This window comes from Scylla paramamosain, chromosome 1 (assembly GCF_035594125.1).
Source record: "Scylla paramamosain isolate STU-SP2022 chromosome 1, ASM3559412v1, whole genome shotgun sequence".
In the NCBI taxonomy this organism is placed as follows: domain Eukaryota; kingdom Metazoa; phylum Arthropoda; class Malacostraca; order Decapoda; family Portunidae; genus Scylla; species Scylla paramamosain.
In genome coordinates, this window is record NC_087151.1 from 39,886,172 (window position 1) to 39,912,692 (window position 26,521).

Consider the following 26,521-nt stretch of genomic DNA (forward strand, 5'->3'; position numbering starts at 1 on the left):
AGCTTGTTCTTTGTTGCCGCCTGATAAAACGTTGTCTTTACTGGAACACGCTTGACGTTCTTTTTATTGAAGTTTGTTATAAGTTTTCTGGAAGGGATGCTGGTAAAAGATTTATTTATTGCCGTTTGTTCAGTGTTTTCTAAAGTGGGATCTGGTCAATGTTTTTCTTTTTTTTCTTTTCTTTTTTTATTTGCTGTCTGCTAAACGTTTTAATTGACTTATTGCTGCCTGTCATTTTTTTTTTTTTCTGCGTTGGGAACCTCGTAAATGTTTTCTGGATGAAGGCTTGCTTATACATTTTCTTTATTTGGATTTCCTAAACGTTTTACTATTGGATACTGCTAAACGTTTTCTTCTCTATTGCTGAAACTCTCTCTCTCTCTCTCTCTCTCTCTCTCTCTCTCTCTCTCTCTCTCTCTCTCTCTCTCTCTCTCTCTCTCTCTCTCTCTCTCTCTCTCTCTCTCTCTCTCTCTCTCTCTCTCTCTCTCTCCCTCTTTCCATGTCTTTTCACTTGCTATCAGAGTCTCACCCTTCGTCTTCCCTTCCAAGACCTTGCACGTTACCGTATGTAAGAACTCCACCTGATTAATGATCCAGCGACACGCATATTACCCCTGGAACATGCCACGTCTCCCCCCTCCACCCCTGAGCCGAGAGTGGACGGCGCCTGCACATCAAGGGACGGAGATTTATGCCCCGCCACATCGACGCTCCTTCATCAGACGTCTTTTCATGAGGATGTTTCCACTGCACACACACACACTCTTGCTCTTGCTCTTGATCTTACTCGCTCTCACCACCACCCCCTGCCTGCTTGGTCGACCTGTCCCAGTTTAGTTCGGTTCAGTCCAGTTCCCTCGCCTCAATCTGTCTCGCTCTGGTTATATTGGGTGGTTTTATTATGATCTTTTGTGTGTGTTTGTTTGTGTTTGTGTGTGTGTGTGTGTGTGTGTGTGTGTGTGTGTGTGTGTGTGTGTGTGTGTAGGTGGGTGGGTGTATTGGAATTGTAATTTTTGTATTGCTTTCTTTTGTTTTGGGGGGGGTGGGGAGGGAGGGATTGATTGATGTTTGGGGACCTCTTTCTCTTCTTCCCCTACCCTTCTGCTTTTTTCTTTCTTGTTCTTGTTCTTCTTGTTCTTGTTCTTATTCTTTTGTTGTCGTTGTTGTTGTTCTTTTCTTCTTGTTCTTGTTCTTGTTCTTCTTCTTCTCCTCCTTCGTCTTCTTCTTCTTCTTCTTCTTCTTCTTCTTCTTCTTCTTCTTCTTCTTCTCCTTCTCCTTCTCCTTCTCCTTCTCCTTCTTCTCCTCTCCCTCCCTCCTCTTGGATTCTGTTCTGGAAATTGTGAATTAATTAAAAACAAACACCTGCAGATCCACTGAACCCGATGAGGATGCTCGTGATAACCTACACTGTCTAATCTGAAGTGAAAGACGCACAGGAGATTAAAGGGGAAGGAATTATCTGATATACACTCCACTGGTAACTCAACAATCACCTTACACCCTTCTGACACACACTTAACCTGACATCACCCACCTCTTCTACTTCTTGTCTACCTCGCCTCTTCTCGCTTCGCCGACAGACCCAGACAGACTCGGGTAGACGGACGAAACAGACTGACGGACGGACGGATGTGAGGGAAGCATTCGTCACAAGACACCCAGGAAGAGAGAAAATAAAGAACAGGGATAAAAGTGTACATCTCTTACCGTAGCTTGCCGGTAGATTCCTCAAGGGGCGCCGCTGGGTCTGCCTCTGATTGAATTACTTTTACCTTTTTCATTACTGTTTCCGCCCACCAGCGCCGCAGATCTGCTCCCGAGGAAAGCTTCTTACTATTTTTTTTTCTTCTTCTTTCTTTTCTTTCCACCTCCGAATGATCAATAATTCTGCTCTTTTTTTTTTTTTATCTTCATTCCATATTAACCTCATTGTTGCCAGGCTGAAATGGTCCTTCTTCTTACTATTATTATTCTTATTCTTATTTTTATCCTTATTCTTATTCTTATTATTGTTATTATTGTTGTTGTTGTTGTTGTTGTTGTTGTTGTTGCTATTATCATCATTATCAGCAATTCCATTATCATTATTATTCTTGTTACTATTATACCTACTCTCCACAACCCATCTTCCTCAATTTGCTACACTGTGCCCCAAATTTCATTCTAAGGTCTCCGATTTCCCTCTTCTTAAGCCATAAAAAGTGTTGAGATTCCCCCTCTTCTTCCGTGGCCCATATTCTTAATTGTTATAGCGTATTGATTGGGCTTAATAAGCTCTAGTGGGAGTTATTAGGTTTTTCAGGTTTCTCTCGTGATCCTGGTGATAGTTTAATAAGCATCTTTCATAATTAATGAGAAAAACTTTCCCTCTAGTGAGCCACCGTGACAAACCCTAACATTAGTTGTTTCTCTCTCAGAGTTATTCCTTCATCTCCCTCTGCACCTCATTTCTACACAGGAGGCGCTACAATAACAGTACCAAGGCGCAGAGAGAACCACTAGGGGCAGAAGGAGGTTTAGCTGGGGGTCTCACGTTTATTCCTATGCAGCTCTCTATATCTTTTATTTACTGGCAGCATTCAACAATTCTGATACCTGTGCGATAGATATACACTACTGAATCAGGTATCCACAAGTCATACACCTGAATACCTGACTTATCTTGTAAGTGATTTTTTTATAACCCTGCTCATGACTTCCCTAATTCAGTGGCAGCATTCAGTAATTTTCATACTTGTACAATAGTTATGTATCATTAAGCCAGGTGTCCGCGAATCACATACCTGAACATATGACTCTTACCTGCACTGGACACTCTCTGATGAAAGTGTATGTAGCTGGTTATGTTATCAGAGCACAGGCCAAGAAATTAAGACTAGCAGAAAAGAGAAAAACAAAAGAAAAAGAAGTATATGTTATTTTGCCATAATTGGCGCGTAATTTCTTTAATGTATTGAATTAGTGAGTAGGGACTGTGTGTGTGTGTGTGTGTGTGTGTGTGTGTGTGTGTGTGTGTGTGTGTGTGTGTGTTGCGGGGTTCACATGCAGCATAATCGGGTGGACTGCACAGGCTGCCCGTTGTTCCTCTCCCTTGCTGGTTGCTAAAAGAATTGTTACGGGAAAGTAAGAAGTAATAACATCTGGTAACAGAGCAGTTGCAGCCATCACGAATACTCTTGCTTATGTACCTTATTAATGTTAACCCACTCTGTTCAAATGGCAATAGATATCTCTAAAATTTCTAACCTGAAAAAGTCTATCAAGTACATAAGAGCATGAAAAAAATAAGGGAAGCTGTAATAAATCGTCAGGCCTACACGTGGCAGTCCCGTCATGAAACATATCTATCTATTTCCATCTATCATCCTCATCCATAAATTTATCTATCTTCTTTTAAAGTTCCCTGTATTGCCTATGTCACAAGTTCAAGGTTTACAACTACGTAAATGAATGTGTAATGGCAACAATTGTAGAATACTTCACTGATTATATTCACATTAGTAAGTACATAACCATGTTGTACGCCTGCCTGCTGGAAACAACCCCGTGCTGGCGCTGACGTGCAAGTATTTTCCATGCAAGACACAGTGAGTTTATTATGCTAATGAATTCAACGGTCTTGTGCGAGAAAGTAGAATGTAAGCAATATTAATATGTTAGAGTTTTGCTGCAAGAGAGATGATGGATTCAGGTAATATTTTTCAATATTTAATATCTGAGGCAGCCATTTTTTTCTTTTTTCTTTTTTTTTTTTTTTTTTTTAGTAGGTTTATTATTCATTTTGTATTTTCTTCAATATATCGATGTGTGCTGTATAGTAGAAGCAACAAAAAAAAAACGAGAGAGAGAGAGAGAGAGAGAGAGAGAGAGAGAGAGAGAGAGAGAGAGAGAGAGAGAGAGAGAAGTAACTGGAGGAAATTCATACATGGGGCTAATCCCTCATACTGACCAAAAGCCAAAGAAAAACTGCACATATCTTGTCTTGAAAATCAGGTATAGAAGAAATCCACTCTAAGAAATATCACGGGAATCACACTTAGAAAGGATACCTCATGTTCTCACCACCAGGCAGTGACTCTGAGCTCAGCGTGGTAGAGTCTGCGTGCAGGGTTTGACAGTAGCAGGAGGGGCGACGCACCCAGAAAGTAATTCGCGTCGCCTCTTTAAGCAGCACGCGTCCAGAGGCTCAGCAAGGTATCCGGCACGGCGAGGCTTGTAATTACTCAAGCCACGCACATCTCAACCCTAAAGAATCACAGGTTCCCGCGCCGCTTTTTACACCTTTACACATCACGGAATTAATTTACTCGCACGCATGAGGCTAAAGGAAGCATACATAATTTCCTACGAGCTAGTTTATCTTTTTCTTACCTATTTTATTTTTTTACCGATGTACTGTTTCTTTACCTATTGACGTGAGTCTTGATCTCCTTTTTCTTCACTTAATTATTACTTTCTTGCAACTAATGCCTTGGTCAGCCTTGAATTTTCTTTGATTTTCTTATTTCCTTTGTTCATTTCCAGTTTTTTCTATCTAATGTTTTGGTGAGTCCTAATCTCCTTTTTTAATATTTTCTTCGCACTTTTCTTCAGCATCTCCTATTCTGGTAACCCTTTATTTGATGATCTTTCCTGTCTTTTCATCACCAATCTCCATTTTTTTCTTTTTTTTTGCCATCAACTGTTTTGGTGTCCCGTGCCTTCCCTTGCCCTCATCCAGTACACACCATAGTCAAGGAAGCTCCCCTTGGCTTGATGGTGTTCCCTTGTGATGTTTATGGCAAAGAATAGCGAACAGAAGCCTTACGAGTAGTGCTGTCGAGCCACCTGGAGAGAGAGAGAGAGAGAGAGAGAGAGAGAGAGAGAGAGAGAGAGAGAGAGAGAGAGAGAGAGAGAGAGAGAGGACGACCATAACCAAGGTCACAGCGTCAGTGATGGCTGTTAACTGGTGGCGTCGTTGTTCTTGTTCTGGTGGTGGTGGTAGTGGTGGTAGTGGTGGTGGTGGTGGTGGTGGTGGTGGTGGTGTGTTATTACCATTGGTAATGATAATGTACACACTAATATCAAATACTCTTTAACTTTATGATTCATTTTAATGATAATTGCATGACTTTTAAAGCAACATTTTTTTTTTCTACTTTGAACATTACGCTGTTCTTTCGGAGAAGTGGACGGACTCATTGTGAAAAGCCGCTGTAAAATGCATAACAGTAAATGGTGCGTGAAAGCAGAGGAAATAAAAACCGTATGTCAAATTTACTCATTATATTCCGCACCATTACCTTGCCTGCATCGAGGATGTGTGTGTGCGCTGCAGTCCCCCAGGATGTGTGTGTTGCAGTACCCAGGCTGTGTATTGCGGTACTAAGGGTGTGTGTGTGTGTGTGTGTGTGTGTGTGTGTGTGTGTGTGTGTGTGTGTGTGTGTGTGTGTGTGTGTGTGTTGCTGTACCCAGGATGTGTGTGGCCAGCAATATCCAAGCTGTGTGTGTGCTGCCGTACCCAGGCAAGAAGGAACACATGCACTTGAGGGGAATTACCAGCACGGAGTGACTAGAGCACCCAGCTGTCTTTCAGGCAAAAGCAAGACGCAGATATTAGTAAATCTGCGCCTCGAGGAGTTGGACGGAGGCTCCCTAAAGGCACCAACACGAACGAGACTAAATTGGCTTTGCTCAGTCCCTCCAATCTTGCAGCAGTGAGGCAGTGTGGCAGTGTGGGCGGCAGCATCACTTAGCAGGCGGGATGGTGCGACATCTGTAATAGGATGAGTGTCTGCCGCACGCCACTACCCGCGGAATCTGGACTGGCAGGGGAGGGAGGCTTGGGTTAGCTAGTCTCCAGGGAACCACTAGTGCCTAAGGGTTGTTAACTTGTCACCTGTCCAAGGCGTCATGTGTTGCGTCCCTGTGTACGTGCTCAAGGTCGTAGTCTTGTGTTCTGCAATGCACCTCAGGAGCCGTTGCACCCCTCGCATTGTAGAAATTATATTCACCCCGCAAGATTATTTCATATAACTGCAGGAAAATGACGCGAATGAGGCATTATTACATCACCTGTGAAGCCAAAATGTACGTTCATTGCACCGAGTTACAAAAAAATGTCTAGAAATGTTTCCTGTGATTTATATTCATTTAAACTGTGCTCTTGTTTTATTTTCTGTCTTGTTGCTTTTGCCGCGTCCCATCACAAACTAAGCGGAGACATGAGATAACAAGTTTTGCTGAGGTTGTTTTGAATAAACGAGCAGATAACAGAGGAAAGGAAATATTTGGACTAATAATGATAACGACGGTGATGATGATAATCTGGACAGTGAACACCCGCAACAACTAGTTTCCGCCCTGAAATACGTTTAGAGTCAACACCCTTAAATCCATCATCTCTGTACCATCCATATAATTCTTCCAATATCATCATAACCACAAGCCTTTAGAGTTCTTTCCTCCCTTCCCATTCCCTTCCTCGACTCCCGTCGCCCCTATCTCCATTACCCTTAACTCATCTCCTTCCCATACCCTAATTCTCCCTTGCTTGAAACTCTTCCCTATCTAACTGCCATTGCCTATCTCTTCTTTCCCCTTCCCCTCTTCCTCCTCATCTCTTCCTCTCTCCCTTCCCCTCTCCCTTTCCTCCTCTTTGCCCCCGTAGTCCACCTGAGGGTTAACTGCGGCAGAATTATACGTGGGAGAAAATTACATCTGAAAGTATAATTCTATAACTCACGGTGAGCATGCGAACCTGCGCCGCGTGAAAAATAAATGGTTGAATTCACTCAAAAAAAAAATAAAAACAAAAAAAATAGTAAGTAATTATGGTGAGACTGAGAGAGAAAAAAATTCTCTCTCTCTCTCTCTCTCTCTCTCTCTCTCTCTCTCTCTCTCTCTCTCTCTCTCTCTCTCTCTCTCTCTCTCTCTCTCTCTCTCTCTCTCTCTCTCTCTCTCTCTCTCTCTCTCTCTCTCTCTCTCTCTCTCTCTCTCTCTCTCTCTCTCTCTCTCTCTCTCTCTCTCTCTCTCTCTCTTATCTATGTTTATTCACTCATTCCTCCTTCTCCTATTTCCTTCCCTCTTCGTCGCCCTTCGTGTCTCTCCTCCTCCTCCTCCTCCTCCTCCTCTTATTACCCCGTCATATGTTAGTTTCATCCCGAGAGAATTAAATTTACCAAGACCATATCGTTTTGTTAACCAGATATTGGGAAGTAAGTACACTACTACTACTACTACCACGACTACTACTACTATGCCTTTTGGATTCGTGCAACCTCCTTTATGCCCTTGTGTTCTGTTATATCTACTTATGTTAATAGAAATACGAGTTGTGTTTGGTGATTAATATCCAGATGTATTCGTCTTCCATTTGCATAAGTGTGAACGTATTTCTTTCCTCCTCCACCTTATGTTCTTCCCTACTTTGCATCCACATCATACATCACACATCCAACTCCTCTGCTTCCTAGTCCTTTATTAATATCCTCCGCGTATAAAAAAGTGTCATAGATATCCTGCTAGTTGCATTTTGTCACCTTTCGTCTCTCGCCCTTCATCTTTACTCTCCTACATCTCCCTTAACTCTTTCACTGCGGTATGCAACAATTTACAGCACAAAAAGCAAAGTATGGAAGATTTATAAACATCTACAAAAATAATTATAAAAGATGCATTTTGCCATTTCTGCGCAGTACAATGTTTTGGAAGTGACTGTAAGAACAAGAAAAGATATCGCAGAATAGTTACTAATCAAGGAAATATGCCCCAATAGTAGTGAAAGGATTGAAATTAGATAATATAGCTTATCACAATATCCGCGTGAGGGACAAAAAAGTCTACTGCTGTTTGCTCTTCATTTGTGTTCCATTGTGCTCTACTTGCCTCTTCTTCGATCTATGCATTGTTTCCTAGTCTTGGGGCGCTGTTATTTCGTGCGGGCTGGTAGGGAAGGAAGGAGCTGGCTGGAGGACTTCGAAGGCATTAAGGGCGAGGCTCAAACTTGCGTAATTGAAGGAGCAGCGTGGAGAGCACCTACTGATGGCTCTTGGGATGAGTTCCTGATGCAATAAAGGAAGGCTGCCACGCGCTCATCTCCGCTCCGACTATCTTAAATATGCATTGTAACTTAACTAAGGGATGGTTATTATTATTATTGTTGTTATTACTGTTATTATTATTGTTGTTGTTGTTGATGATGATGTTTTTGTTGTGTTTGTAATTGTCTTTAATTTTGGTACGTAGGCTTTGTTTATCATGCATTCTATTGTTTTCTTCTTTTTTCTGTGTAAATGGGTGTCTGTCTGTCCACCTGCCTGTCAATCCTTTTGTCTGTCTGTTCGTCTGTCTCTGCATCAGTTTGTTTTTTTTCTAAATGTTTGTTTACTTGTGTTTGTTTGTCTTTCTGTCTATCTTTTTGTCTGTCTGTCTTTATTTATCTCTCTCTTTTCGTCTACTTGTCTCTGTATTAATTTCTATCTGTTTATCCGTCTCTCTCTCTCTCTCTCTCTCTCTCTCTCTCTCTCTCTCTCTCTCTCTCTCTCTCTCTCTCTCTCTCTCTCTCTCTCTCTCTCTCTCTCTCTCTCTCTCTCTCTCTGCCTGTCCCCTCATTATATCAGTCTTCCTTTGTTCTGTTCCGCCTTTCCTTTCACACACCTAGTCTTCCCTCATCTAACCTCTGCTCAGCCACGGTCGAAGGTAATTTATTATCCTCACTTTTTTTTTCCCCCTTTCAACACCAAACTTCTCGAGGGTAAATTTTCCCCTTGACTGACTTCTCCTCAAGCTCCTCTCCTACTTTCCTCCCTCTTCCCTCCTTCTTCCTTTCTTCCTACCTTATCCTGCTTGCCCGCTCTCCTCATTTCTCAAGGTTGATTCGTCTCTCATTAAAATCCTTCATTGTTTTCCTCCTCTTGTTTTGATGGAAGCGCTGGGATAGTAATTTCGCCTTAATACGTGTCCTTAAGGAGGCGACGGGGAGGTGGCGAAGTCTTGGGAGCGCTTGGCAAGGTCTCCGTTTTCTGTGTGATGAGGGAAAGGTCGAGAGGATGCGGGGGTTGTTGAGAAAAACGGACGCGGGATACATGAATGATAACGAGAGAGAGAGAGAGAGAGAGAGAGAGGGAGGGAGGTTATTTGTAGGTACTTTTTAAACATCCTGAACACGAAGTAGCTTAACTTAATTGTTGTCTTTGAGCTTTAACTTAGACATTGATGCTGGTAAAAAGTTTGTGTCCTCTCTCTCTCTCTCTCTCTCTCTCTCTCTCTCTCTCTCTCTCTCTCTCTCTCTCTCTCTCTCTCTCTCTCTCTCTCTCTCTCTCTCTCTCATTTCGTTCCCTCGCCACTCTGCTCTTCAGTCGTACGCAGTAAATAGTATAGTCGAAACTTTTCTTCTTATTTACTAAGTTATACATAAGGTCAAACACACACACACACACACACTACTGGGTAATTCCGTCCTCTGGGTACAAAATACTTCCGAATAACATTAAAAAAAATAAATAAAAAAAACACACTTCATATTCCAGCGTCGCGTCCCCACACTGTTACTCTTCCATTCGTATCCTACCCTGCCGTCCTTCACTTCTACATACTGTGCCCTGTTAGTACTTGTCCCTGTCTCTCTCTTTCTATTTAGCTCTGTTTAGCTTACTGTTTCACTCCGATTCTTCCCTGCCGCCCTTGTTCCCAGGTAGAAAAGTTCCACATATCCTATCCCTTTCTAACACCCCCTGTTGCTTATCCTTATTTAGCTCCCCTGCCTCCCCCCCTCCCCTCCCCTCTCCCTGCCACTCCTCTACTCTGCCTTCATTCCCTACTACTATACCCTGCACCCCCTTTTAGAAAAACACCACCTTTCCTCTTCCTTTTGAACGTCCCCCTATCGCCTACCCTTGTTTACCTTCCCTCTCTCTCTCCTCCTGTCTGTCGCTCCGCCTCTTCCCTGCAGCCCGTCGCCGCCCAACGCGAGATGAGGTGCCGTGTGAAATTAATTAACAACCCTCGTCCCTTTCGATATAAGAGCGAGTGAACGTAATGATGAACTAAATAACGCCAGGAAATTAGGTACTGTACCCTTCCTCGTCTACAAGGATTATGGTTATTCCTTGTGTTAATATTTTTCACCCATGTTAAGAGGGAATTTGTTGTTGCTTTGCTCGTAGTTGTGGTGGTAGTGGTGGTGGTGGTCGATGCTAGGTGTGTATAGATGGTGGTGGTGGTGGTGTTGTCTCAGTCTGTAATCGAGTAATATAGCTTACTTCTTTGCACTTTATTTAGCATGTTGTCTCAGTCTTAATTTCTTATACGCTGGCAGTTTTCATATAGAGTTGACAATGGAGAGTCTACATTACAGTTGAGTATCATACCATATTCACTTACGCTGTATTTATCATGTTTATTCAGCTTTAAATTCTCTAGTGTACTAACAAACTTCTTCCAGAGCTTGATAATTGGAAGTCTGTAGTCGAGTCGTATGCCATAGTCACTTTCATTGTTTTTAGCATTTATCTTTAATCTTAAGTCCTGTTGACTCTCCTTAAAGTGACAGTAGGGGTGGCAAGTTATTCAACCTACTGATAAAACTTAACAACAAATAGATTTCAATCCTTTTATTATTAGATGATTTCTCCCTTAATCATTAGCAACTTTTAGATCATAATTTATGCATTAGACTCGCTTGAATATTTTTGCAGTCCAAGCACAAAACTAACCTCCTGTGTTCTCTTTTCTTCCTTTTTCCCCGCGTAAACAGATTTTACAATGCAGTGAAAGTTAACAAAGGACGCCTATTACAGTAAAATGGTTAAGAAAATCGCGCAACGTAAGCAACGAACACTGAAAGTAAATGCGGCAGGTTACTTGACTTCGGACCACGAGTGTCTTCAGCTTTTCAGTGTAATGATACAGTAAGTAGAGGCTGCGGTGGCATGAAGTAATGATCGTGGTTTTGAAATATGCAAGGAATAATTGCCGTAATCTTAATTTACTGCGTTACAATCGATGTTTTACGCTTTAAGCTGCACCGTTTTATTATTATTAACTCCGCGGGGCGTGAGGTGCATGAGATAAGGAAGCAGAGGTGGGAGGAGCGTGGGTGGAGGTGAATGAGTTGCAAGGGGAAGGGAAAGAGGTGATGATGGGAAGTGATGGCGGTGGTGGTGAAGATTGATAGTGGCTGGGATAAAGGTAATGCGTTATTAGTGGTTTGTATGGCTTTGGTAGAGGGAACATTGATAAGGATGGTGGTCTTTGTAGTAATAATTATGATAATTGATAATAGCTGTGGCTGGAAGGATGGGGAGTGACGGTAATGTAGTGATGAGAATGGTAGTAATAGAGTTGTGTCCATGATGATACAACCGTTGATATTGTAAGCGTATATATTGCTGGTAGAGGAAGTGCTGGCTGTCGTAATAAGGTGGTTATGAAGGAATGGTGATGCCTGTGGTGTATGGTGGAGATGGGAGATGATGGTGCTGGTGATGGTGCAAGTTTAAGTGATACTAGTAGTAGATGTATTGTTGGCAGAGGAAGTGTAAATGGGTACAATAAAACTCGCGGCTATAAAGGAATGTAATATCTGTAGTATATAGTGAAGATGGGGATGGTGGTACTGGTGATGGGGTAGGTAAAGAAGACAGTAGTGGTTATCAGGAGCAGAGCTATGGTGACGAGGCGCGCAGGTGGCATCAGACAGAAGCGAAAACGAAGTAAGAGGAAAGAGCAGCGAGAACCCGAAATATGCTAAATAATTTTACCCTATCCTCTAGCCCTTTTTGGTAAAATTGGGTGTCGGTCCCACTATGAATACAAAACAAAGCTGCGTAACATATCACCACCTTTACAATACATACAGATTAAGGCGACGAGGGGCACGGGGTTAGGGAAGCGGCTGGCGGCTCGCTGGATCCCCTCACTCACTCTGGCTGTCAATAAAGAAGGCCCAATAAAGGTAAATCTTGTTGCATTAGAAAGAAATGGAGGCGAGAGGGGGAAAAGGGAGATAGAGAGAGAAAAAAATAATAGTCTACCTTTTTTTATTTAGCGGGAGAAATTAATTAGGAGTATTTATATTCCAGGAAATATTAATAAGGGAAAGTATTAATAAGAAGGAGAAACGTGCGCCCTCTGCTCTTCCTGGTCGATTCTGGACGAGGGCAGTCACCCACGTAATTAATTAACTTTCCAACCAATCTCCTCGGTCATTCATCACCCACGTAACTAATCACTCACGTAGCTAAATACTCACCTGACTCATCGCCCACCTAAGTCGCCACTAGACTGACGAACCGCCCACACAAACCGCCCGTGTAATTCACTTACTATCTCTAGATGTACTTTCCTTTGTGGTGCCTCATCTCTACTTTTAACAGGTCGTAGTATAAGTTATAAGAGAGCTGAGATATCTTTTCATTACTGTAGTGGTGGGTAAACAAGGGCTATACTCCATCAATAGGAAAAGCCGTCCACGAAAACCTGGCTGACTATCTCTGTGGCACTTGAAGGTAGACCTAATGGGAGAACGAGGTGCTTAAGAATACTGGCGATAATCCGGTATACGATGCATATCTAACAAATAAAAAGATAGGAATGCATTTAAGTGAGAGCGACTTTGACCTTTCACACACCTCATCCTCTTCCTCCCCTCAGTTGAAAAGGACAATAATTGCTCTCTTATCAATGAAAACGTAGATAATCTAAGTGGAGTGCGAACCTCAGCCTCGGAAATGACACATGTTGAATATTATCAGTGAGTTCCCTAGTGATTTGTAAGCAATCACGTGAATTCGATAACTTAGGTAACAAAACACACATCAGATTCACCTCTACAAGATTAAGCGCATATACCTGGTACCAGTTAATACAAGAAGGCGTTGCTGCACCTTTGCTCTCTAGGCAAGACGTATTCAATGATCCAGTCCTCAAAGGAAGATCTTCATTAAGCAGGCGCAGTATCGGTCGTTGAATTTCGACGCTCACGTGCTCGGAAAACAAAGGTCGGCAGCAGCTTGTTCTATCAGACGTGCTCAATCCTGCAATGTGGATTCAAGCAGAGGATGAAAGAAGCGCAGGAAAGATTCGTAGAGGAGAAAACTCGTAAGGTCTTTGTTTTACCAGATTACGTTGATTAGTAAACTCACCCACATTTTCTTTTCCTTCATTCCCGCGACTCGAGTCTTTAAATAGGAGTGGATTTAGTCATATCAGGAAAGAAATTTATGCTTGCTATGTGGAAATTTCTCTATAAACCTGCAGTTGGTTTAAGATTCTGCCTCCTCTTCGTTTATTCTGTAATCTTGTAACCTATCTCGTGTGAAATATGAGAAATTAATCATGAAATCGAGCATTGGAATTTCGACAGCTCTCTGTAAACCTTCAGTTGATATAACATCTATCCTTCTCTTTGTCGAATATGCAACCATTAACTTAACCTCGTATGAAATGTGGGGAGAGAATCTGGACACACCGGGAGCGAAATTGAATTTTGTTTTGGGAAAGTCCCTTTATACACTTACATTTCACTTCCTCTATCATACAAGCCTCGAACTGATTCGTACGTAAAGGAAAGGGAGAGCCAGATGCACTCGGCGACCTTGAGAAGCTAAACTGTGTAGAACTAAGAGAAGAAATGCGTCGACAAGTAAGTCTTCAGTCGCTGCTTCTCTAGAGGGAAAGGATCACCAATGGGAAGTCGTCGTTGGCCTTTGTAACCCCCGAGATGAATCGAACACTTGATAGGGGGGCCGGAGAGTCCTTAGTCAGACAGGCTTCCAATTAATGTGCCTCGGCGGGGAGTGACCGTAGAGAAGGGAAGGCCGATGCGCTGAGTCACGCTACCTCCTGCACCGCCTCACTGGTCTATTTTGAGCGCAACTGGGGATTTGAAGTTCAGAGCTATTTTTTTTTTTTTTTAAGATAACTTTATAGAGTAGTAGTTCGAGTTTAAAGTAGACGCCTTGTTAGACTTTTCAAGGATTACCAAGAGCGTAGGATTCTGTAGAAATTTATAGTGTTAAGTGCAGGTATTTAGTGATGCGTTCTGATACCCTGGCAACGCTTGTATGTAAAGATTAAACAAAATTATGGGAAATACAGATATTGAGAGATTACAGGGCAAGCTCTTATAATCTATTGTAGAGTCACGAAAGAAACTTACTCTACAGCTGCTATAACTGTTATCTCTCAGGCTTATTGAAAATCCATCTTCTCTGTTAAAACTCAATAAAAATCCATCTTACCTGTTACTTATCAGACTTAAAAAAAAAAAAATGAGACATGTCAAACGTATAAGTAAGCTATTATACGATGTTACCTGTCAGAACCTCGTATGTTACCTGTCAGAATCAGATATCACTGGGTATTGCAGGTAACAGGTAATTGGGAGCACAAAGATATCCCCTTGAATGGACAAAAGGTCCGGATGGTCTGTGTTTCTTGTGTATATATTGACGTACAAATACTAGCCCGAGATAAATGCAAATATTTGTGTTTATCTTTCCCTGTGTAGCCTCCGGTGGCGTATGTTTGTGTTCACGTGTGTGTGTGTGTGTGTGTGTGTGTGTGTGTGTGTGTGTGTGTGTGTGTGTGTGTGTGTGTGTGTATGTGTGTGTGTGTGTGTGTGTGTGTGTGTGTGTGTGTGTGTGTGTGTTTATTCATTTACTCAGCCATTCATCTGTCTATTTAGGAACTACTGCAAATGTACATAACCAATAATTTATTCAAATGTAAGCTCAAGAGCAAGTTAAGGTGCAGGTTTTCAATATTTTGTCTTTCGTTAATGTCTCAGTTCACGGGACGGTGGTGATTGCGGAGGATAGAGAAACTTTGAGGGGACAGAAGTGTTCTCATAAGTTGAAGATCATTTACTTTTATATAGAAAGAAGGCAAAAACCTCATAAGAACATAAGGGAAGCTACAAGAAGCCATCAGAGCTGCACGTGCCAGTCCCTGTAGTGGAATATGCTACAGAAACTAAAGGAACGGACCTAATTATACGAGTATTTCATTAATTTACTGAAGTAACACAGAGGCGGAAAATAGCATTCTAAAAACCGTATTACTTTTGCTTTAATTTAATGTGGGAAGTTCAAATTTTGCATGATATTCAATGTACAACACGGGCTACGTACAAATTCAATGGTTTGACAGAGTTACATGACAGTCTATACGTACAGCATCTTCAAGACATTTATACGTAGAGGGATATTCTTGGAAGCGCCAATTTACCTCGGCCTGTGCTTTGTTTCGTACTCAGGCAAAAAAAAAATGGTGCGTTGCCTCCTGTGCGAGGATGAGAGAAACAGAGGGCATGGGAGGGAGGGGGCGCCAAGGTAGCCGGGAGTGTAACAGTAAAGGGACGGTAAAGGAAGATTGAGATTAAGAGATTAAATGAAAGCTGTGCACGCATATAAGAGAGAGAGGGGAAGAGAGAGAGAGAGAGAGAGAGAGAGAGAGAGAGAGAGAGAGAGAGAGAGAGAGAGAGAGAGAGAGAGAGAGAGAGAGAGGGAAGGTTTATAAGTAAATGCTACCGCTTTTCGAGGAAACTTTATCAAAAGAACAAGAATAAATAAATAAATAAATATATATATATATATATATATATATATATATATATATATATATATATATATATATATATATATATATATATATATATATATATATATATATATATATATATATATATATATATATATAATCTGAACTAGTTAAAGTTGGTACAGATTTTTTGTTACGCTGCTACAAAGAAGGAATACGAACTTTCACTTTATTTCAACTAAAAACATGTAACATATTATTTTCTTGTAATGTATGACTCGTAGGATGCATCACAATATACCATGCAACAATAAGTTTTTGTTCACCTGAAATTAAATATGTTTACGATTCTACATATAATTATGTATCGTATAGAGCTCGAAGGAATTTCATATTATCCCTCCTGAACATGTACCGGTATAGTAGAAGCTTAGCGATTTTGTGTGGTGGGGGGGGCAGGGAAAAAGAGAGAGAGAGAGAGAGAGAGAGAGAGAGAGAGAGAGAGAGAGAGAGAGAGAGAGAAAGAGAAAGAGAAAGAGTGAGAGTGAGAGTGAGTGAGATTTACTGAAAAACACTACCGCGTGCTGTATGAAGGAAGGAAGGAAAGCACCTCCCTCTACAGTTGAAGAGACGTGACGTGTTGTCATCCAGGAATGGATCACAGCGAGGTGGGCTGCATCAGAATGAGTCAGTGGCCATCACTAGTATAGGTACAAAGGTATTCTAGATAAAACATCTTTTCTTGCATGAAAGGTAGGTGGCAGAGGGAGGACAAAACTTCATCTTCAGACACCCGCACAAATCGGCGTTTCCTGTCATGGTCCAAACAGCTCTGGAGAATGGTAGACCACTCAGCCCTGCGCAAGAAGCCTTCAGTACAGCCAGACATTCCCTGAGGCCATAATCCGCTAGTTCCTTGTCTGACTAGCGATTTCAAAGCCGTGCAGGTATGGACGTGGCGTCGCTGGGGTGCCGTGCCTCATGTTAAAGCGGCCACTGCTGTGCCGTCGGCCTCCCAGACAAAGTGAGTCAGGCACCACAAACAGAGCCAGAACAGGGATTCCAACACGATTTTCTTTCCAATACCAGTGGTGTAAGCCGTCCTTTCATCAACGAGCATCACCTCGCTCCCTGAAAACTAGAGTATCTTCTTGAAATCTGGTGCTCCCAAAGACTGAGCGGCGGAAGCGCAATTCAACAACAAAGAGTGAGGGATTTCCACACGGCATTCCTTCCATTCAGGGCGTGACAACTCCACTGGTAATCCTCGAATCTCCCTCCCTAACTGTGTATGTTCCAACACAGATTCACAGACATTGTTATCACATTGCATGCATATTCCTGTACACTTTTTTTTCTGACACGAATGGTGAAAGCGTTTTTCAGGTAATCTGGAGCCAGTTCTCTGTAAAGCTTCTCTCACATTTTAGACTTTAGTAACTCCGCTCACTGACTCAGGTGTTGGTGTATGTTGTATGTACCCAACGTTTTGCACGAGTGAGGGACGCTATCAATCACTGACTTAATTCAATCCCATCGACTCATCGTCGGATTGGAAACGCGAATCCAAAGAGGGAGATGAATTAGGAGGCAGTTTTAAAGCATGCGTGGCTTGGACCCAGCGAGGGATAGCGATCGAGGCTGTATGGATGTGTATAACGAAAAACTGAACTTTGTAGAAGCTGCTGACCACAGATGCAAACCATTGTGGTCATGATCACAGTGACTTATTATTGCTTTCGTTTTGTGACAGTATCATAAGTATGTGCATTTAACGATGAGCTCGAGTCTGCCAGTCCAATGCAGGCACGTAGAAACTGAGGAAAAAGAAGGCAAGAGGCAAAGGGTCACACCGCTGGCCAAGTTTGTTGTCAGTGCCATTAAATAAAAACTCCGAAGTATGAGATGTCGTGCCTTGTAAGTAAGCACTTCTTGGACTTTGAAATCCACGCCGCGAGGAATGAGTGAAGGGATTCTGAGTGTATGAACGAAGACAGACCAAAGAAAGAGCAGCTGAGAAGTAAGCATTTCTTGTGTGCTTTGGCAGCTTTTCACTCATTTTTTTTTTTCGAATCAGGAGGGCAAACTTACCGTGTTTACCGTGCAGATAAACTTAGTGGACTAAAATAACCGAAAATAATAAAGAAAAATAATAATAAAACTTTGAAAAATAAAGAAAACTCCGGCTCGATATCACGTGCTGGCTGAAAATACTGCAGCTGATGCGAACATGGAGAGCAGTGATGAACCTTTCAAGTATGTGTTGTGTGCACGCCGCCTCGCCGTGTCCCACAACATGGGATCGATGTGGAAGGGAAACAAAGCCGCTTTTCCAGATACAAAGTACAGTGGCTCAACACACTCCTGATAAAACACGTGATCCAAGCGAAGATTTACGCATCGCGGCAAGGAACTTCCCGGAACAGTAACATAATTTGCAGGCCTCCAAGAGAGCCTCTCCTTCTTACTGAACACAGCCGCTAAACTGATCCCGGGCCTCAGAGGTGGAGGCGCGTTGGCCGTGAACGAGACGCCCTGGACAGCTGGGAGACGGATCGTCTCCTCCCGGCGCCAGTGCACAGTTCTTATTCATTTTAAGGCTACCTATAGTGCATCTTATAAATGAATGCGTTTACATGGACCGGTAACTAAAATAGCAAAACCTCTTGGGCCCAGTATACATCTCGTCATCATTACGCCTTCCGTACAGCACAGATGAGTACGTCTCGTTCAGGTTAAAACGGAAATAGACTGGCAAGCAAAATATCCCGGCGTAAAAGCTGCACCCGGAAGAAGAGTTGTTGCGGAGGGAGGCTGCAGAACGTCTCCTTTAGTGGCGACTTTTGTCCACATCCCCAGCGTGTGTGTCGCTGTCATGGCCTTGTTCCGCAGCCTTTCCTCACACATGAACATTTCCTGCAATACACAATTTTCTGAACCGGAGAAACTTACCGAGAAAGAAGGATAAGCCGCGGCCTGTGATACTTACACAGAAGACAAATATTTATCTGAACGTTGCCTCCACAGTTGCCTTAGTGAGTAGGAATGCAACAAACTGCCTGGAAGCTGGGAACTCAACCGACATTTTCCAGACGGATGGTTTGGGCCGCGAGCTTTGAGTCCCGCCAGACAAGTCACCTTCTTCGGTCAGTATTTTCAGACCAAGCAGCAAGAGAGAGCGCGCCAGATGCAGAGTAACACGGAAATTCAGGATATGGAGGGAGGCGGCCTGTCTCTGATCCCTGAATGTTAGGGTGGACTGCAGCCAGCCAGTTGTTGCTTGTCTAATTCATGCTGGTGTATTCACTGTGTAGCTGAAATAAGCCATGCAAAATATAATTATTTTTCTTCTTATTGAATAGGATTATAGTCATAAGCCTATATGATATGCCTCGATGAAACGTGAAATAATCCCTCCAGTGTTATTCGATCCTTCTGAGTTGATGTGTATTAATACATGATCCCTTAAGTTCAGTTTTCATGGCTGGAGTATTAGTGGCGTATATACAAGTACGTATATACGAGTACTTATATACGAGTGCGTATATACGAGTATGAGCGCTGCACTTTAAGACAAAGTATATTGTAGATTTGTATTGCCAATGCTGATATCTGGCACCAGGCATCAGGAAAAGAGGAAAAACAACAAGAAAGTTTATGAATGCGGGTGGAGCAAGGAGCAGAAGACGCAAAGGACGCAGTAAAGTGAAAGCGGATGACTCACTGTGACCGAAAGAAGGAAAAGAGAAGGCCTGGCATGTGTTTGGTGATAGGTGAACACAATTCCTATGAAACTACAACCATGTACCGGCACGACCACCAGCTCTTAGTGAGGGAGTAACGCAGCTTGCAAACGGGAAGGAAGAGAAAGTGCTATGATGAAAGTTGCATAAAAAGAATATTTGCTGGTTTTGCGTCATGAATGTTTGATAAATGCCTCGTTGACTGCTGCGGGAGAGTTGTCGGGTGTTGCCAGGCGCCCCGCTGGTTTTGGGACGCTCTCTTCACTGCCTCACAGCGGACTTTTCTCCTTTAATTAGGATAATCATGAAAAGTGAGCTCGAAATCATATGAAAGTTACAAAAATTGGTCCAAGATACTACTGATCCTGACACGAATCACTGACTCAAATGACCACAGCTAACTATAGTTTGCCATGTCCAAAGAGAGGAGAACGTGGAGAGGAGGATGCTGAAGATGGACTCGCCAGCCAAGAAGAAAAGAAGAACACCAAGGAGAAGGTTTTATAGGGCGCACTGAATGAAGACATGCCAGAGGTGAATTTAATAGAAGACATGAAAACAGAGTAAGAAGGACAAGAATGATCCGCTGTGACGACCCTTAGCGGGAGCAGCCGAAGGAAATTATGTCTGAACCACTTTCTAAATCGTCATCCTTATACCTGGCTGCGATTACAATTGATACATCTTTTTGCCTTCATTTATGTCGTTAGAGCTTACTTATAATTCTTGCCCTCGATAGTCAACCCTTTCACTGCGACACGAAACAATTAGCAACACCAGAAGCAATGCATGAAGTCTTTATAAGCATCTACAAGAAAGTTAGCGATGAAAAGAATACATTTTGCAATTTCTTCCCAGCTCAAAGACTGGGTGTGGCTGTAGAACAAATAAAGATGTCTCAGAGTGATTGGTAATTACGGAAAGGTGTACCAAGTAGTAGTAAAAGGATTAGTTATTAAGCGCCAATCATCAGGTCTCCTTACAAGGTTGGTGTTACATGAAAGCGTTTTATTCCTACGTAGCCCCACGAGAATCTTCAGGCCGGTGTGGAAGCTCCTGCTGGTCCCTCCGTTCTCTAGCCCCGTAATTCTCATTAATCCCTTCGTTTTCCCCACCTTGTCTTCCGTGGCTCTCCTGATATCGATTTTCCATGCCTCACTATTTCACTTTTCCTCTTTTGTTCTCTGATAATAAAGCATTTCTCTCCGTCTTGTTCACTATTCGTCATCTTTGGCAAGCAACAGTATTACCAGATGATTCAAATAATCTCCTTAACACTCATTTTTTGGACAGTTTTCCTTAATCTCTTAGTTTTTTTGGAATTTATATTTTGTACTATACTCTTTTAAAAATGTTATATATAGCCTAGAAAAGACAAAATTAACCTCCATTTTTTTTCTCATTCACGCATTTCTTTACGATGCTTTGAACGTCAACAAAGAAGTACTCTATCAGCAAATAGGTTAACAATTAAAAGAAGAGAGGTTACTCCGCTCGTCATTTAGGCAATCCTGGCCATTATACACGCACAAACACCCTTACATCCTCTTTAACACACACACACACACACACCTTGCCTTCACATCCCCGCCCACACGTTCCTCCATCCCCCACACCCCTCCATCCAGTAGCACTCGTCTCTGTCCTTGAGGAGTAGTGGAATCTCTCCCAAGCAAGGCAGGAGTCGTGATGCTGAGGAGGGCCATTCATCTCCATGCCTCCCTGGTGACTCTCCTGCCGCCCGCACCACGCCACCTCACGCCACCACGAGCATCGCCGCGTCAGGCCCGCCTCATGCAGCGCTTTGATTACACCAGCTGGGAGGGAGTGGCAGGGTGGGGAACAGCGAGAGAGAGTGAGAGAGAGAGAGAGAGAGAGAGAGAGAGAGAGAGAGAGAGAGAGAGAGAGAGAGAGAGAGAGAGAGAGAGAGAGCAACCAAAGGGCGTAAAAGTAACATAACTGAATTTAACCGTTTTTCTTTTCTCTCACTGTTGCCTTCTGTTTTTGTTTTGTTTCTTTTTTTTTCCTCTCTCTCTTATTCACATCCTTTTATACTGTTTCCATCGTTACTCATTTTTCCAGTCTTTATTTTTGTCAAGTAGTCTACATTTTTTTTTTTTTTTTGTTAAACTGCCCCTTTCTGTCAATTTCTTCCTTCATTTTCAAGATAACACTTCCCCTTTGTTTTCCTTCTTCGCTGCGAGACACCCGTAGCCAGCGACCCACAGAGCCACACAACCAGCCAGCGAGCGAACCGTCCAGCCAGCCAGCTCTCCCGTCCTCTACCTTTCTCACCTTGCCGCCGCCGCCTCGCCCTTACTGTCACTTCCCTTCCGCCCGCCGGACACCCCCGCCCATCTATTTCGTGGCACTTTCCCCTTATTGCCTCGACTTCCCTTGCGTTCCCTTGCGGTGTCTCTCTATTTCTTGAGAAGCTCCCTATTTCGTTACAGCTGCTATCTTCCTCTTGAACCTCCTCCTCCTCCTCCTCCTCCTCCTCCTCCTCCTCCTCCTCCTCCTCCTCCTCCTCCTCCTCCTCCTTCTCCTCGACCTCCTCCGCATTCACCCTCTTCTCTTTCTTCTGCTCCTCCTCTTTCCTCTCCTTGTCCTTCTCCTTCTCCTGCTCTGTTCGTTCCTTCTCCTTTTCCTTCTCTTTCGTCTCCTTATCCTTCTTCTCCTGCTCCCGTTTGTTCTCTTTCCTCCTCCTCCTCCTCCTCCTCCTCCTCCTCCTCCTCCTCCTCCTCCTCCTCCTCCTCCTCCTCTTGATACCTGTTTTTTCCAACGCCTTTCTGTCTCCCTTTGTGTACTTTTTTTGTTGTTTTTCGGCGTATATTTGTTGCTGTTTTTTTTTCTTACTTTTTCTGTACTGGTGTAAAAATTGAAGTCTATGGTATTTTTTTTTTTTCATTAATCTGACCTGTTGTTGTTCTCCTTCTCGTCGCGCTTTTAATTAAGATGTTGTCTCTAGCTGACTTCCACCTTAGGATTTTTTTTTTTTTTTTTTTTTTTCGTCAAACCTGCTCGTCGCCTGTCGCTAATTCAAATTGCAGTGGCTTTTTGACAAAAACACATACACACACGCACACACACACACACACACACACACACACACACACACACACACGCACGCACGTACGCACGTACGCACGTGCACGCGCGCACACACACGCACACACGTACATTCGAACCATGAAAAGTAACAAAAAGTGTGAAAGTGAACGACAAAAAAAAAAAAAAAATAGAATTCAAAAAGGAAAATTTTTAGACTCAGAAATGCACCGTTAAATAAGAGAAAGAATCGCATGAGAACCCGACTAACCATTTCTGCGACAACTGAAAATAGTCATAAGAGAGGAAAGCGTTTAAAAATCCTGTTCTTTATCCCTCTCCTCACTCAGTTTCATGTACCCCTTCCCCCAGCGCCTCTCACAGCCCCTCCCATCACTCTCCTCACTTCAGTATTACCGCCGCTCACCGCCACACTCCACCACCACTCACCACCCTCACACTCCCGCTAACGAGGCTTTCCTTCCCCCGCAGAGAGGCCGGCGGCAAGAACTACACGAGCCTTGTCAGGGAAAAGGAAGAGGCGAGACGCACATACGAGAAGGCCAAGAGTCAGGGACGAAACACCGCCATCGTCCACCAGAAGTGAGTACCCGGAGTGTCTTTCTGTCTCTCTCAGGTTCATATTCCTAAACATTTCAACGTTCTGTCTTTACTACGTTTGACAGAGTGGAGTAGAAGTTGTTATGGATTTCTTCATGAGTCTTTCTGTCTCTCTCTCTGTATCTCTAGTCCTGTGTTCTTAAACATTTAAAGTCTATCCTTACTGTTTTTGACAAGATGTAATGAAAGTTATTTGAGACTTCTAAGGTGTTTTCATGAGTATTCTGAGTCGTGTTTTTTTCTCTCTCTCTCTCTCTCTCTCTCTCTCTCTCTCTCTCTCTCTCTCTCTCTCTCTCTCTCTCTCTCTCTCTCTCTCTCTCTCTCTCTCTCTCTCTCTCTCTCTCTCTCTCTCTCTTTAGTCTGTATTCTTCAACACTGTTCGTAGTGGAGGTTATTGGAGACTTCTAAGGGTTTTCATGAGTACTAGGAGTTTTTTTGTCTCTTTTTCTCTCTATCCTGTATTCTTCAACATTTCAGAGCTCTATCTCTTGGTATATTTTTATAAGTTGTACACAGTGGAGGTTACTTAAAAAGGTGTTTGCATGCTTTTATTGAGAATTTAACAGGGATTCTGCGTCATCACTAGTAAAAACTCCTTGACAGTACGAGTTATAATTTCTGTGGCCTTTGAAAATCATGTTTGTGAGAGCCTAAGGTATTTAAGGATATGTCTCTCTCTCTCTCTCTCTCTCTCTCTCTCTCTCTCTCTCTCTCTCTCTCTCTCTCTCTCTCTCTCTCTCTCTCTCTCTCTCTCTCTCTCTCTCTCTCTCTCTCTCTCTCTCTCTCTCTCTCTCTCTCTCTCTCTCTCTCTCTCTCTCTCTCTCTCTCTCTCTCACCACACTGAAGAGTATTCCAGAGCCGCTCCTCCCTCCACTTGTCCTGTATAGCTGCCTTCCATCGTCCTCCCGCCGATATCCCTCCCTCTATATCTTTCACCGACCCTTCCTTTCTCGTCGTCCTCCTTCCCTCTCAGCCCTTCCTTCCCCTTCCCCTCTGCCAGTCTGCCCTCCTCTTGAAGAATACGTATAGTCCCTCCTCTCTCTCGTTTTTTACTAAACTACCTTTCAAGCCACTGTGTTTTTTCCCCCTCTCGTCCTTAAATAAATATAGGAACCAGTTACGCTGTGGACACAAAAAGGTAAGTGCCTGAAAAGCTGCCAACTCATTGACACCTCTGTTTTTTTGTACATGTGTGTTTTTTGTGTGATTTCTCGTCCATTTTCTGGTGCTTTGTTGGTAGCCTCCGTTTTCTCTCTCTCTCTCTCTCTCTCTCTCTCTCTCTCTCTCTCTCTCTCTCTCTCTCTCTCTCTCTCTCTCTCTCTCTCTCTCTCTCTCTCTCTCTCTCTCTCTCTCTCTCTCTCTCTCTCTCTCTCTCTCTCTCTCTCTGTGTGTCCAAGAAAGGAGGGAAAAAGAGGAGGAGCACGGAACATCCATAACGATTGGTAAATAAACTGCCTAGATGCGTGTTGGGGAGGTAATGGGTGGTTTTTATATATGTGTGTGTGTGTGTGTGTGTGTGTGTGTGTGTGTGTGTGTGTGTGTGTGTGTGTGTGTGTGTGTGTGTCACTATGTACTCGTAAAGCTTTCTGCACATTCTACTGGTGTCTAGTTTTATAGTGTGGTGGTTGGTGTGTTCGTGAGCTGCATATTCAGCGTATTTATTTATCTATTAATTCATTTTATTTATTTTTTTTTCTTATTTACTTATTTATTTATTTATTTATTTATTTTTCTAAGGAGCCTCGGTTGATTGGTCGATTAATTCAATGTGGAACAACGACAGCGAGATCACATGACGTCCAATTCGCGAGAACCATCAGTATCAAACCATTTCTCATTATCTTTAATACCACTCGTTCCGCCTCCCTTTTCTCCACACATTAGATATTTTTACTCAAGGTACTCCCAACAAATCCTACCAAAAGAGTACCCTTCAGCTTCTACGTGTGAAGTGAAAATTAAGTTCTGTCTGCCTTCATCCCTAAGCTCCTCTCCAGCGGGACAGAGCAATGCATTCATCCGCCCTTCATTTCTGACGTCCTTGTCTCGCGTTGAGTTTGTTCATCTCTCGGCGTCCCTTTCCCCTGAGCCCTGCGTGCGATCATCAGCTCCCTCATCCCTCCAACAAGCCTCCCTGTAAAGTGTGAGGTGTTATTTTAAGCCCCGTACTCGTTATCGCCAAGCAGCCTTGAGAGGAAGGAGGATGCTGGATGAATGACGAGGAGGAGGAGGAGGAGGAGGAGGAGGAAGAAGAAAGACTGAGAAGAGGGATAGTATAAAACCCCTGAACGAAATTAAGGCAATAACTTACATGTTCTGGGGATTTGAAGGTCTTGGTGAGAGAGAGAGAGAGAGAGAGAGAGAGAGAGAGAGAGAGAGAGAGAGAGAGAGAGAGAGAGAGAGAGAGAGAGGAAGAGTAATGTTTGTTCCTCGTCAAGTTTACCTGCCTGCTACTCGTTCCCTTGTTCTTGTTACTGTCTGGCTTACCTGTTCCTTTCACCTGTTGGGTCTCGCCACGTGTGCTGCCGCGGCGGTGTGGGGGAGTGAGCCGGTTCATTATTGTTCGCTTTTCATAAAGTTTAGCTCCAATCGATCACATATTGTTTTCCTTTAATTCCAACCCTCGTGTCCGCTTGATTATGTGCCTCTCTCTCTCTCTCTCTCTCTCTCTCTCTCTCTCTCTCTCTCTCTCTCTCTCTCTCTCTCTCTCTCTCTCTCTCTCTCTCTCTCTCTCTCTCTCTCTCTCTCTCTCTCTCTCTCTCTCTCTCTCTCTCTCTCTCTCTCTCTCTCTCTCTCTCTCTCTCTCTCTCTCTCTCTCTCTCTCTCTCTCTCTCTCTCTCTCTCTCTCTCTCTCTCTCTCTCTCTCTCTCTCTCTCTCTCATCCAGCCCCACTTTCTTGTCATCATATACTTATACTGCATATACTTTCCCTCCTCCTCCTCTTCCTCTTCTGCCTTTTTTATAGAGTCTATACTTTTCTCTGCCTCAAGCCGCGTCCCCTTCCATTTATAGTGGTATCCTCCAGTTCTTTTATTTCTCTTTCCCATCCTTTTGCCCTCTCTCTCTGGAACCACCACCACCAGCACCACCACCACCGAAGTACTGCTAACATTAAGCTACTACCGATGTGTTTGGTACTTGAATAGAAGCAGCCTCCCGCTTCCCCTCTGTTGGACGTATGCAGCTCAGTGACTCCATCCCTGTTGTGATCAGTCCCTCGCCTTGCCCTGCGCTATGTACTTAGTGTTTGCGATGGTGCTTTTCTGAGAGGGAGTTGGCTGCTGATAGGGTCTTACTTACCTATTTCTTGTTTTATAATATATTTTGGTTTCTTGTGTGTGATTTTGTACATTCGTATGCGTGTTCTTCTAAGAGGGGATCACTATTAAATTGCATGCTACTCATAGGAAACCAATTGAGAGTTAAGACAATAACAACACATCTTTCAGAGAGAGAGAGAGAGAGAGAGAGAGAGAGAGAGAGAGAGAGGTGGGGGGAGGTAGATCTATTAGAGAAATTGGAGCGTAAACACGTAGATGGAGAATAGCAGGCCTACATAGTGCTTCTAGTATTGCCGGAAGAAAAAT

The 26,521-nt window shown here is 43.2% G+C and overlaps 1 protein-coding gene across 1 annotated transcript in view; it reads left to right on the forward strand.

Annotated features, from left to right (window-relative positions):
- LOC135105480 (inter-alpha-trypsin inhibitor heavy chain H6-like) overlaps positions 1 to 26,521 on the forward strand; it is a 181,651-nt gene that overhangs the window by 30,863 nt on the left and 124,267 nt on the right. Inside the window, exon 2 of the mRNA XM_064013609.1 lies at positions 22,806 to 22,916. Within this exon, the coding sequence (XP_063869679.1) occupies positions 22,806 to 22,916 (111 nt within the window). The remainder of the gene's footprint in view (positions 1 to 22,805; positions 22,917 to 26,521) is intronic.